Source organism: Oncorhynchus mykiss, chromosome 14 (genome assembly GCF_057628025.1).
Source record: "Oncorhynchus mykiss isolate SJ-2025 chromosome 14, ASM5762802v1, whole genome shotgun sequence".
Taxonomy (NCBI): domain Eukaryota; kingdom Metazoa; phylum Chordata; class Actinopteri; order Salmoniformes; family Salmonidae; genus Oncorhynchus; species Oncorhynchus mykiss.
This window is the reverse complement of record NC_143035.1, coordinates 16,384,278-16,397,523: the sequence shown is the minus strand read 5'-3', so window position 1 is coordinate 16,397,523 and position 13,246 is coordinate 16,384,278. Positions and strand designations below refer to the sequence as shown.

Sequence of the window (13,246 nt, the reverse complement as noted above, 5' to 3'; positions counted from 1 at the left end):
CAGTCAGGCTACCTCTGGCGAGCACATGGAGGGCTGTGCGGCCCCCCAAAGAAATGCCACCCCACACCATGACTGACCCACCGCCAAACCGGTCATGCTGGAGGATGTTGCAGGCAGCAGAACATTCTCCACGGCGTCTCCAGACTGTCACGTCTGTCACGTGCTCAGTGTGAACCTGCTTTCATCTGTGAAGACCACAGGGCGCCAGTGGCGAATTTGCCAATCTTGGTGTTCTCTTGCAAATGCCAAACGTCCTGCACGGTGTTGGGCTGTAAGCACAACCCCCACCTGTGGACGTCGGGCCCTCATACCACCCTCATGGAGTCTGTTTCTGACTGTTTCTGACCGCCTTCTCCATGTCTCCTGATGTACTGGCCTGTCTCCTGGTAGCGCCTCCATGCTCTGGACACTACGCTGACAGACACAGCAAACCTTCTTGCCACAGCTCGCATTGATGTGCCATCCTGGATGAGCTGCACTACCTGAGCCACTTGTGTGGGTTGTAGACTCCGTCTCATGCTACCACTAGAGTGAAAGCACCGCCAGCATTCAAAAGTGACCAAAACATCAGCCAGGATGCATAGGAACTGATAAGTGTAGTGTGTAGTAGTGTAAGTTAGAAGAAATATGAATACAGACTTACTCTTAATTGGCCAATGCCTGACAGCTCAACACATACACATACATACAGTTCAACTGCATGTAGACTCTAGTGTCAGATTTAAGCTGACTGTAACCTTATCATGGACAACTCCGATTGCCCATTTGTCATACACGATATGTCCCATTGACTTTATAATATAAGGCATGCCCTCTCCTCAATCCACCACACTGAATCAGTTTCCTACCTATCGCCATTCCTGTGCTTATCCCTAGGTATTTGCCTGGCACATTTTCTCTTCTATGCATGACAGACCACATTCTGTCATTTCCAAAACTCCCGCCTGCTGTGTACCAGAGTTTTAGGGGACTAGCTGGTTAAGTTAGCACAAAGTGTCCAACGCTCCCGCCTGCCGAACACCTGCCCTGAACGCTAACAGAACTACGGGAAAACAGTTCCTGACAGGGAAAGACGAAGGACACCGTCTACCGGTGTACGGCTAGATAGCTACGGTTGCCCACACCGGGCTTATACTGTGGCATCCAACGTTATTGTGCATTAATGCCACCTACTCTACTGGTTCACCCCTGCCTGTCGTAACTAAAAGAAAATACCAATAGAAGTATAAAAAGCGGATGTTCATTTAGGAACCAATGGGATAGTCGGGGGGGGGGGGGGGTTAAAGCCCACATGTAGGACCACCCCGAATTGCTGTTGCAAATGCACCCTTCTGGTCCTTTCCAGAGAAAGGGGCGTGTCTATTTAGGGGTGGACAGAGTAGCGGTAAAAACCCAGATTGTGTTTCTTAACGTTTAACCCTTGGCCTACAATGGTCATACCCCTGCAGAAATCTAATTAAAATCATTGTAGAAATCCCCATCAAAATCTGTCTGTTTTAAACTAGAGATGTGTTTTTTGCATGGGCTGCATCTCAATTACGACATCCGCCGATATTGCCCTTCCACATCTTTGGTGGAAGAGCTAGAGCAGTGTTTGTCAGACCATGAGACATCCCGAAAATTGGTGTTCTCACGAAAACGTCTGTAGCGTCCAAACGGTTTGGCCTACAAACTATGACCAGTCTATTGAATGCTGAGACACGAACAAACTCAATGGTGTTCTCCGTTTTGCCTCACAAGACTCAATTGGTACCAGTACCTTCAGAAAAAAACAATTATGGAAGTATATATAGGATAGTTTAGTGCCTAAAATAAGGGGATAAATACATGCAAAAATAAATATCTATTTTCTTCCTGATCTTTCTTATCTCTGACACTTCAGAACAAACATCCTTTTGATTTTGTTTTGGACTATCTGTTCCATGCAGTAAGTCTGTTATTCAATGTGTTGTTATTGGCTAATAGGTGTGTGTGGGGTTCATTGAGGAACCAATGCAGGAACCAATGGGATACTCAAGGGGGTTTGTTCATAAAGGATCCAAATGGGATGCCCACATGCAGGAACACCCGGAATTGTGGGCTGCAGTTGGACACTATTGCATTTCTGAGCATCAAATTCATCATGGGAACCACTCAGTTGCATACTATTGGAGGTGCTAAACATTTCCATAGCCTCCCACGCCACGTTTGCGCCGCCACTCCGCTTCCCTTCCATTGAAAATGAATAAGAACACATGTATAAGGGCCGTAATAACTTAAAATTGAACAACTTCCTCTTTCGACAGTTTTGAAAAACATTCCCGGGAAAATAACAGCATCTCAAGCTTGTCGTTTAACTACTACAACTAAAACAAAGAACATGGTTCAGGAATGTAATGTCCGAAGATGCTGTTTATGCCAAATCTACCAAGTGCAACAGGTAACAAAAGTTTAAGTTGCTACTAGCTAGCTTGTATGCGTTGCATGTGTAAATATTTGCTCCATTGATTTCGGGTTAAAATGAGCAAAACAAATGCAAGCTTAGGCTGGCAAGCTGTGTGGGGAAAAGCAGTCGGTCATCAAGGTAAACCAGCTAGCTAATGATTTATTCAGACCACACAGTTGGCAAACATGTTGTAAATTATTTTTGTGTAACCTTTCCAGGAGTTTGGACGTAGCTCTGGAGTGGATTGTAGACGTCATGTTCAGAAGCTCAATGCCAGGCGGAGAGAGAACGCTCTTCTGTTATACAATTGTTGGAGGGAAATATGTCAGATGACTTGGACACACGTGACCTGTATGTGTCAGTGTCTTCCCTAGTTTAATTTCCAGGTGCGGCGAAAAATGTTTTCCAAGATGATATCGCTGTATGCTGTGTCTGTTTATTATTTGTGCTAGGGAGGAGGTGGAAGTGGCTCAGTAAGAGCTGGTTGACAAAACTCAGGAGTGTAATGACCAGAATGTGAGTTCACACCATTGTTATTGTTCATCAAACGCATGTTTTTGACACGTCCCAGTCAATTGAACGTAGGCACAGGCTGTCGAGCACAAAGGATTATAGCGCTAGGCCTGAACTTGTCTTGCATTCTCATGCTTAGTTTAGGGTAGTAGCCATAAGAAAACATTTACAGTTCAAAATGACTGTATTCCTGTAGGCAGAAGAGGCTAATGGGAGTCTCAGGAGTAAATACCTGCAGAGAAGAGGTTGAGGAAGAGAATGTTTACAAAGACAGGAACCCTCTCTAAGGCAACAGAAATGTCAGGTATGTCCATAGCTGTGTTCGAATACCCATACTAACATACTGTATACTACATACTTAATGAGTATATAGTATACTATTAGTTAATTTTAGTATACTGTAAACTAACTGTATCCTTTCAGTTGATTGAGCGTACTAGCTCTTTGCCAATCTAACGGAAGTTGATGCTTTTGCTATGCAACCTCTTGCTACCTAGTTAGCATAACAAATTACTAGTTACACATTTTACCACTTCGGGTGGGTTCTAAATTCAACCTGGAGTGCCAGAGTGAGCTCGTAAATTCACAGCATTGTCCGTTTTGTAAATTTATGGTGTTTTGCTCTCGGAGCGCACTGGATGCTCAGGCCGAGGAGTAGGATTGATTTGAGCATTCTGGTCTTCCAATGGCAGTCAAGCACCCAAGCTGATGTTGGCTAGCTTGTTAGCTACTTCCAGGCACATGAGACCACTCTTGGCCATTTTACTCCACTAGCAGAGCTGGTTAGGTGGTTTTCATGTTATCCAGAGCGTTGGTGACTTTACTGCTGGCAACAATTGAATTACGCTTTTTTGCCGATGTTTGCTGACACCAGGTAATAGGTAATATACTGGCAAGTTGTATGTATAAGTAGTCAACTAACGTTAGGTAGGTAGCTAACAACACACTGGTACTGCTGTAATGATATGCTATGTGGTTCGTAAGGGCAGCATAGCTAACAAATTATCAGCCAACAATGTGTAAGGTAACTTATTTGAAAAGTCATTACTTTATTACGTTGCTCAACATTGTCTTAACATTTTGTCATACTGAATTTGTATTTGCTCTCTTTGTACTTCGGCTGCATATTTTCCACAATTTTCTTAAAATCTGAAGACTATGTGAAGCCCATTTTCTGAAGAATTGCATTATGGGCCCTAAAGTACGGAAATAGTGTCCTCTGCATGTATACTTAACATTTTGGCAAATTTAGTAAGTCATCCGGGCGGGAACTTTTGGCATACTAACTATATCCATACTATGACCAATATGCATACTATATACTCAATTCACATCACAAATAGTATGGTTAGAATGAGTATTCGAACACAGCTGATGACTCATGCCAAGTTAATTATACTGAACAAAAATATAGACGCAGCATGCAACAATTTCAACCATTTTACTGAGTTAATTTATTTCAATTGACTGATTTCCTTATATAAACTAAGGCCTAATCTATGGATTTCACATCACTGGCCAGGGGCACAGCCATGGATGGACCTAGGAGGGCATGGCCCAGCCAATCAGAATGTTTTTTTTCCCCACAAAAGGGCTTTATTAGACAATTTTCATCAGCTGTCTGGGGGGCTGGTCTCAGACGATCCCTCAGTTGAAGAAGACTGATGTGGAGGTCCTGGGCTGGCGTGGTTACATGTGGTCTGCGGTTGTGAGGCCGGTTGGACATACTGCCAAATTCTCAAATTACGTTGGAGGCGGCTTACGGTAGAGAAATTGACATTCTATTCTCTGGCAACAGCTCTGGTGGACATTCCTGTAGTCAGCATGCCAATTGCATTCTCCCTCAAAACTTGAGGCATCTGTGGTGTTGTGACAAAACTGCACATTTTAAAGTGGCCTTTTATGTTCCATGTTTGTGCCTAAACGTCATCCCCCACTGTTGTCTACACAATCCTGATTCTTAATAACACCAGTGTCATGGAACAGGAGGATCAACTGGCCACCATTATAAAACATTGATCCAAAACCAGCACCACTCATTATATACTATGCCCATCTGTGTTTAGATTGAGCATAGGTATTTGTGACAGCATGGATTAATGCGGCCCAACATAGAAAAGAGAATGGGGGGAGTGCATATCATTGTAGAAGAGGGCAGCATGCCTCCAACACAAGTCGGCAGCTAATTCATACATAAGCTGTCTCGTATGTACAAAACTAATGTGGTTTGTATTTACCAAAGCTAAGTCAGACACCCCAGCTCATTTGCCCCTGTAGAATGGTCTCCCAAACCATCAGCTCCCTGCAGACCACCAGTCTACCACAAACCCCCTAATGTAACTGCACCACCCTCAACAACAAACTCTTCAACTGCACAGCCAGGACCTTGATCCTGGGGTACTGCAGTCACACAGACCTCCAAATGGGCCCAGATCCTAACTTCTGCCCCTCCTGAGGAAGAGGAGACCAACTGGAGTGGTGCAATGCATATGGATGAATTCCATACCACTGGTTCTAAAAGTTTCCAATGTGATGCTCAAGGACCAGTACCATACGAAGGCCCCTATACAACAACCTGGCTGTGGGTGTATTTCCATATTGGTGGGGGTTGTGGTTTTCTGGGGAAGACATTTGATCGGTTCACTATCACCCATTGTGGGTTTGGGGAGGCAGCCAATAGCAGAGGTCCCGCCTATATGTCCTTACCTGAGAGCAAAGCACCTGTCTGTCATCAGCCCCCGCACACCAAGTGACCATGCACTGCCCTCCACCTGTTCTACACAGATTACTGTGACATTTGAAAAATCACGTAATGGTTGCTCCTTTTTCAGTAGATGCCGAGTGCATCTAAATACTAAGTGGCCTAGTATTCTTCTGTAAACACTGAATGTTGTCATTTTAAACATTTAGTTCTCATTCAATTGCTTGAAATTTGATAATGGTTTCCGCTGATGAATAATTTCACTGACACGGCGGACCAAAATGTTTAATCCCTAGATTCCGTCAAACTATTATTTGTAATCTTAATGTTGGCAATACATTTAATTATTCAACTATGTATTTAATGAGACAGGAGAATGACACCAGTTTCTTTGCAGAAGTGTTTTATTTGGTTTTGAAAGGGGAGAAATGTTTTCAATGTTAGACAATCATTATTCACACCTTTCACCTGGTTCTGTTGACACTGGTAATGAACATGTATTACATCTGGTATTAACTCTACATGATACGTGTTAGAACAGTTACTTGATTAATCAAACTCAATAGATGATACTTGCTATTGAGTGAACACTGAAATTATATATGTTAGTTAATCTTAACTGTTTTACTGCTTTTATCAATCCAATTTAACATGAACCCATGTATGTTAACTCACACTTTCAGTTAAATGACATCCCATTGAAAAGAGTTTAAAAGGTTATAGAAATATACATTTCCATTTGGATAAATATTGACTAGTAAACCCTTTATACTGTAATTAAATGTCGGTACAACCATAACATTTAAAATCGCAATAATTATATTCAGATCTAATAGACTTATTGTGTGAGTAACTGCAAGTGCCAGAGGTGTGAATGAGGGACGGAAGAGAAGGCAGTATTGGTGAAGTGGCTATCATAGGGGGATGTAGGTGTCCCTCAGGGTACGGTGTTGGGGCCCCGTTACTTCTTGGCGGGTTTGGAGTAGTGGATGGTGTCCAGGGCGGCCCCGACATCGCAGTCCTTAGTGTGGAGGAGGCGGGTGAGCCAGCCACCCTCATCTGTGAAGCCCATGGCCAGCATCTGGGACAGGGACTCCACCAAGCGTGGGTCGGCATCTAGACAGACACGACACAGTGAAGGGTCGGTCTCTGGCGTAGGCAATTCTACTAGTAATCAGGGATATCATAGTAACCATGATGCCTACTACTAAATGGGGATATAACTACCATTGACTGAAGTCACTACTACTACTAGTAGTGAGGATAAGGATACCACAGCAACTGCTACTTGTGATAGATAAGAGAACTCATATCCTCCATCTTACCTTGAGGAAGGTGGGGGTAGGCTGCGGCCTCAGCGAGAGTGAGGGACTTCTGTGGTTCCTGTGAGGGACCCTGGGGGACAGGGGACCCCGGGGCTTCCAGAGAGCCCTCCTCGCCTACCCTGAGAGACTGGAGCTCACCTGTAGAGGGATCCACCTCCTTGGAGGTCAGGTGGGTCCACTCATCGTCACCACTGCCCCCTGGGTCTTTACCACCCTACACAGAAAGTTACATAGAGTTCAACAATATATACCATCTCAGAGAGACCAATGTATTTTATTCTTCACCATTACTTTTGATTAAATCACAATGTTAAATTAGAATTACATTTCTCGTGTGCATCATACCGTAGCTAAATCACTTGCGCTCCCTAGGCTGCTAAGCCCATCCACCTCCATGTCCCCCTCTTTAGTCCCATCTCCCTCGGACACCCCTGTCCCGTTGTTGCTCCTAGCACTGGGGGGGCCTCCTGACCCAGGTGGGGACGGATTGGGGGTCATCACCTTGGTCCTCTTTGCCTCCAGCTCCACATCAATATCCACATCGATACCTGCAGGCAACATAGTGTAAGTAAGCCATTTCAGTGCATTTACATGTAGAGTGGTCAGTACATTTCAAATAATGGATTGATAATAATAAAACTATTATATGGAGCTTTTCTGTTGGTCTTACCCAGTGGGCTAAGCATGGCTGCCACCCCTTCTCCAATGTTCTTCAGGTAATCCATATTGGCTTGGGACTGCTGGGAGGCAGCAGATGAGGCATCAGAGGGCTGTCTGTCCCCTGGGGCTACCTGGCCTGGCTGGGACCCAGAGGGACCAGGCTGGGCCTGGCTTTGGGCCTGAGCCCACGTGCAGTGCCTCATCTTCCTCATCCACTTCCCACGAGGGAACCACTGAGTAGAAGAACAATTATAGAAGCCATTTCTCCCCTAACCACACATACATTTTGTTCCTGGACTAAAAATTTTTTTTAAATAGCGTTTTAAATGACTCAGATATGCAAGTATATCCACTTAGGGAAAAAAAGGCATAAACACATAACATATGGGTCTCACCTCAAATGCGTTGTTGAAGGGGTGCCAGATGGGCAGGAGGACGTGCTCCTTGTGTAGCCCCTTGGCTTGGCACGTGGAGCACAGGTCATAGTCAGGGCACACTGTGCACTTGAAGCGGGTCCCCACCACCGAGCCCTCACATTCGTCACAGGTCACATTGGGGTGCACCATGGGGGGCCCATGACCATGGTGGCCATGACCATGGTGGCCGTGAGGTGGGGGATGTCCCATATGAGGTGTTCCAGGGGGAGGGGTGAAGGCGAAAGGGGGGACACCCCCGGGGAAGGCAAAAGCAGGGAATTCACGCCTATGCTCCTTCTTCTCTGTAAAGAAAAGAAAGTTCACTACATAACCAAAAGTATGTAGATACCTACTCGAACATCTCATTCCAAAATCATAGTCATTAATATGAAGTTTCCCCCCACCCCACACTCTTCTTGGAAGGCTTTCCACTACATCAGGGTTACCCAACTGGCGACCCGAATTTGGACCGCAGGGGTTTTTATTTGGCCCCCCAAGTTCTGAGCAAAAGAATATAAAAAGTAGTTTCTGGGAAGGGGAATTTACATTGTTGGATGTAAAAAAAATTATATACAGTGCCTTGCGAAAGTATTCGGCCCCCTTGAACTTTGCGACCTTTTGCCACATTTCAGGCTTCAAACATAAAGATATAAAACTGTATTTTTTTGTGAAGAATAAACAACAAGTGGGACACAATCATGAAGTGGAACAACATTTATTGGATATTTCAAACTTTTTTAACAAATCAAAAACGGAAAAATTGGGCATGCAAAATTATTCAGCCCCTTTAGTTTCAGTGCAGCAAACTCTCCAGAAGTTCAGTGAGGATCTCTGAATGATCCAATGTTGACCTAAATGACTAATGATGATAAATACAATCCACCTGTGTGTAATCAAGTCTCCGTATAAATGCACCTGCACTGTGATAGTCTCAGAGGTCCGTTAAAAGCGCAGAGAGCATCATGAAGAACAAGGAACACACCAGGCAGGTCCGAGATACTGTTGTGAAGAAGTTTAAAGCCGGATTTGGATACAAAAATATTTCCCAAGCTTTAAACATCCCAAGGAGCACTGTGCAAGCGATAATATTGAAATGGAAGGAGTATCAGACCACTGCAAATCTACCAAGACCTGGCCGTCCCTCAACTTTCAGCTCAAACAAGGAGAAGACTGATCAGAGATGCAGCCAAGAGGCCCATGATCACTCTGGATGAACTGCAGAGATCTACAGCTGAGGTGGGAGACTCTGTCCATAGGACAACAATCAGTCGTATATTGCACAAATTTGGCCTTTATGGAAGAGTGGCAAGAAGAAAGCCATTTCTTAAAGATATCCATAAAAAGTGTTGTTTAAAGTTTGCCACAAGCCACCTGGGAGACACACCAAACATGTGGAAGAAGGTGCCCTGGTCAGATGAAACCAAAATTGAACTTTTTGGCAACAATGCAAAACGTTATGTTTGGCGTAAAAGCAACACAGCTCATCACACTGAACACACGATCCCCACTGTCAAACATGGTGGTGGCAGCATCATGGTTTGGGCCTGCTTTTCTTCAGCAGGGACAGGGAAGATGGTTAAAATTGATGGGAAGATGGATGGAGCCAAATACAGGACCATTCTGGAAGAAAACCTGATGGAGTCTGCAAAAGACCTGAGACTGGGACGGAGATTTGTCTTCCAACAAGACAATGATCCAAAACATAAAGCAAAATCTACAATGGAATGGTTCAAAAAGAAACATATCCAGGTGTTAGAATGGCCAAGTCAAAGTCCAGACCTGAATCCAATTGAGAATCTGTGGAAAGAACTGAAAACTGCTGTTCACAAATGCTCTCCATCCAACCTCACTGAGCTCGAGCTGTTTTGCAAGGAGGAATGGGAAAAAAATGTCAGTCTCTCGATGTGCAAAAGTGATAGAGACATACCCCAAGTGACTTACAGCTGTAATCGCAGCAAAAGGTGGCGCTACAAAGTATTAACTTAAGGGGGCACGCCCAATTTTTCAGTTTTTGATTTGTTAAAAAATTTTGAAATATCCAATAAATGTCGTTCCACTTCATGATTGTGTCCCACTTGTTGTTGATTCTTCACAAAAAAATACAGTTTTATATCTTTATGTTTGAAGCCTGAAATGTGGCAAAAGGTCGCAAAGTTCAAGGGGGCCGAATACTTTCGCAAGGCACTGTGTGTGTATATATATATCTCTGTTCCAAGTATTCCCAGGCATAAGAGACACGACCGTATACAAATGTAAAGCAAGGATTGAAATTGTTTTATTCAAACATATCTGTTTGGGCTTCTTGCGGTCAAGTTGCAGGCTACAAATTATGTTATATTTTCGGCCCCCTGGCCATCCGCCCAGGAAAACTAAATCGGCCCACGGCTGAATCTAGTTGAGGATCCCTGCACTACATATTGGAACATTGCTGCGGGGACTTGCTTCCATTCAGCCACGATCATTAGTGAGGTCGGGCACTGCTGTTGGGTGATTAGGCCTGGCTCAAAGTCAGTGTTCCAATTTATCCCAAAGATATTTGATGGGGTTGAGGTCAGAGCTCTGTGCAGGCCAGTCAAGTTCTTCCACACCGATCTCAACAAACCATTTCTGTATGGACCTCACTGTGCATGGGGGCATTGTCATGCTGAAATAGGAAAGGGCCTTCCCCAAACTGTACCACAAAGTTGGAAGCACAGAATCATCTAGAATGTCATTATTATGCTGTAGAGTTAACATTTCCCTTCACTGGAACTAAGGTGCCTAGCTTGAACCATGAAAAACAGCAACAGACCATTATTTCTCTTCCACCAAACTTTACAATTGGCATTATGCAGTCGGGCAGGTAGTGTTCTCCTGGCATCTGCCAAACCAAGATTCATCGGTCAGATTGCTAGAAAGTGAAGGGTGATTCATCACTCTAGAGAAAAAAAATTATACTGCTCCAGAGTCCCAATCGCGGTGAGCTTTACACCACTCCAGTCGACGCTTGGTATCGCGCATGGTGATCTTAGGCTTGTATGCGGCTGCTCGGCCATGGAAACCAATTTAATGAAGCTCCCGGCAAACAGTTCTTGTGCTGACATTGCTACCAAAGGCAGTTTGAAACTCGGCAGTATGTTGCAGAGGACAGACGACTTATGTGCTTCAGCATTCCGCGGTCCTGTTCTGTGAGCTTGTGTGGCATACCACTTTGCTGCTGAGCCGTTGTTGCTCCTAGACATTTCCACTTCACAATAACACCACTTAATTGACCTGTGCAGCTCTAGCAGGGCAGATATTTGATATACTGACTTGTTGGAAAGGTGGCATCCTATGACAGTGCCACATTGAGTCACTGAGCTATTCAGTATGGTCATTCTCCTGCCATTGTTTGTCTGTTGAGATTGCATGACTGTGCTCAATTTTATACACCTGTCAGCAATGGGTCTAGCGGGTGTACTTATGAACTAAAATGTGTCAGTAACAATGAGAATGCTAAGTTATTCCAGTAATGTTAACTTCATACATTACACATTAGTAGCAATTCTATTCATTTGATCACAAGACTCACCCTTGATGAAGAGGCGGAAGGTGTAGTCCTTGATGCAGGTGAGGCCCATGATGAGCTCATCATCAGTGGAGAAGGCGATCATGTCACCGTCTTCATCTGGGTAGAAAATAAAGAGGTCACATCTCACCCAGATAATTACATAATAGCTGCCAGAGTTCACAAGTAAGGACAACTGTCCACAGTTTATCCTCACTAGCTTTTTTATTTGAAGAACAATGGTTAGTTTAGGGAATATTGTTCATACAAAAGGTGTTGTGCTAAGACCAACAGGATTGTCATATTCCAAGTTAGTTTTTTGGAAAATGCCCCATTTTTTTTTTTTATCAATGCAGTCTTATCAATTAATATTGAATAGTATAATTCACTACCTGGTGTGACTGTTGGAATTTAATTGACCCCAACCCTGATGCCCAATATGGAAAACGTAAATGTTGTGGTACCAGTCAATATTATTACTGTATGAAATAAGGTCACCTCTGATTCCCTTGGGTTGAGGAGGCTTATTGGGAGTAGAGCGCTAATAGAGTTGGTATTAACCTGTGTTGCTAAATTGGTATTAACTGTGTTGCTAAGTTACGGCAAGAGACTTCATTTAGCAATCCTAAAAGCCTAAACATTGGCATATAAAAAAAAAGTGCCCCCTTCACTGTATCCCATGTTAAAATTAATGGATGTTTTGTCCACTGAACTGCCAGGTGTTTAGGCAGGGCTAGTTTAGAGAAATGTAGTATAACAACCTTCACCTGTTGAAGGATGAAGACTATAATTGGTAACCGATTTAAATTTACCACATCGCATGTATGACAAATGAAACAGGGCCTGCTCACTCAATTTCTCTGACATTCACCATGAAATGCTATGTTAAATGTAGGCCTGTAAAAATGCTCTGTGTACCAACTCTATCCGATTTATATAGTGCAATATGGTGCATAAAGACAAATTGTCTTGTTGAGCTCTATTTTGGTCGGGAGATTATTGAATGTATTGCAATTTTGACACGCTGGTCTATGCTTCGACATTTATCAGTAGTCTAGTTTGTTCAGTGCGCACTGCGCTGCGCGCGGCGGATAATATTATGGAAGATTACAGCCCAACAGCAATATTCAGATATGACAACATAATAAACGCAATCGAAGACACTACAGTGGATTCCTATAAATGGTTCACTAGTATAGGCTTACCTTTGTAAAACATTTGATAGGTGACATTTCGCAGGGTTGAGAAAACATCCTCAACCTTTTTTTTCAGATACTCAAAACTCGTTGAAACATCTTGGTCCACAGCAATGCGACGAATTTCTTTCGGCGCATCCTCCTTCCCAAGGAGATAGGCTTTGACGGTCATGGACATGGTTGATTCTTTTCACAATTTCAGCCCTATACTCGCTCCGAAATATTTGTTGCGCAGTTAAAATGTTGAAGGCCCGTTCCACTGCAAACTCGATCGCTGTCAGTGCGTCGTGCTTTTCTGGGTACAGTTCCGTTTATAAACCTTATATGTCGTCACGTGTAATATTTATGCAGCTGTCTAGCCAATCACGAGGGCTTGGAGCGGCTTCATGGGGAAGTCCACCGTTTCTAAATGGCGAAGGTACGTGGTATTTTTGCTCAATGGGACGTCCATACCCTCCATTAAAGTAGAAATGTAAGGGTTACT

General features: G+C 43.7%; 1 protein-coding gene and 1 pseudogene across 2 annotated transcripts; one reads left to right on the top strand and one right to left on the bottom strand.

The window, feature by feature from the left end:
• The first annotated feature begins 2,246 nt into the window (after positions 1–2,246).
• Positions 2,247–6,447, top strand: LOC149978300 (uncharacterized; annotated as a pseudogene). The gene is made up of 5 exons (XR_016486181.1): positions 2,247–2,428; positions 2,525–2,563; positions 2,644–2,782; positions 5,186–5,315; positions 5,377–6,447. The product of XR_016486181.1 is annotated as an uncharacterized LOC149978300 (transcript).
• LOC110488911 (sequestosome-1) lies at positions 6,026–13,058 on the bottom strand. Its single transcript, XM_021561371.3, has 7 exons — positions 12,772–13,058; positions 11,591–11,686; positions 8,020–8,342; positions 7,635–7,857; positions 7,310–7,512; positions 6,965–7,178; positions 6,026–6,755 (listed from the first exon to the last, which is right to left on the bottom strand). Exons 1-7 carry the CDS (start codon positions 12,938–12,940, stop codon positions 6,601–6,603), a joined length of 1,383 nt encoding a protein of 460 aa, XP_021417046.3. The 5' UTR covers positions 12,941–13,058; the 3' UTR covers positions 6,026–6,600.
• Positions 13,059–13,246: the final 188 nt, after the last annotated feature.

Excerpts from the sequence above, each read along its gene's own strand:
- LOC110488911 (XM_021561371.3), bottom strand. The coding sequence starts at position 12,940 with ATGTCCATGACCGTCAAAGCCTATCTCCTTGGGAAGGAGGATGCGCCG. Across the intron at positions 8,343-11,590 it reads CTTCCGCCTCTTCATCAAGG|AGAAGAAGGAGCATAGGCGT; the intron begins GTGAGTCTTGTG and ends TTTTCTTTACAG. Across the intron at positions 6,756-6,964 it reads CTACCCCCACCTTCCTCAAG|ATGCCGACCCACGCTTGGTG; the intron begins GTAAGATGGAGG and ends GTGTCTGTCTAG.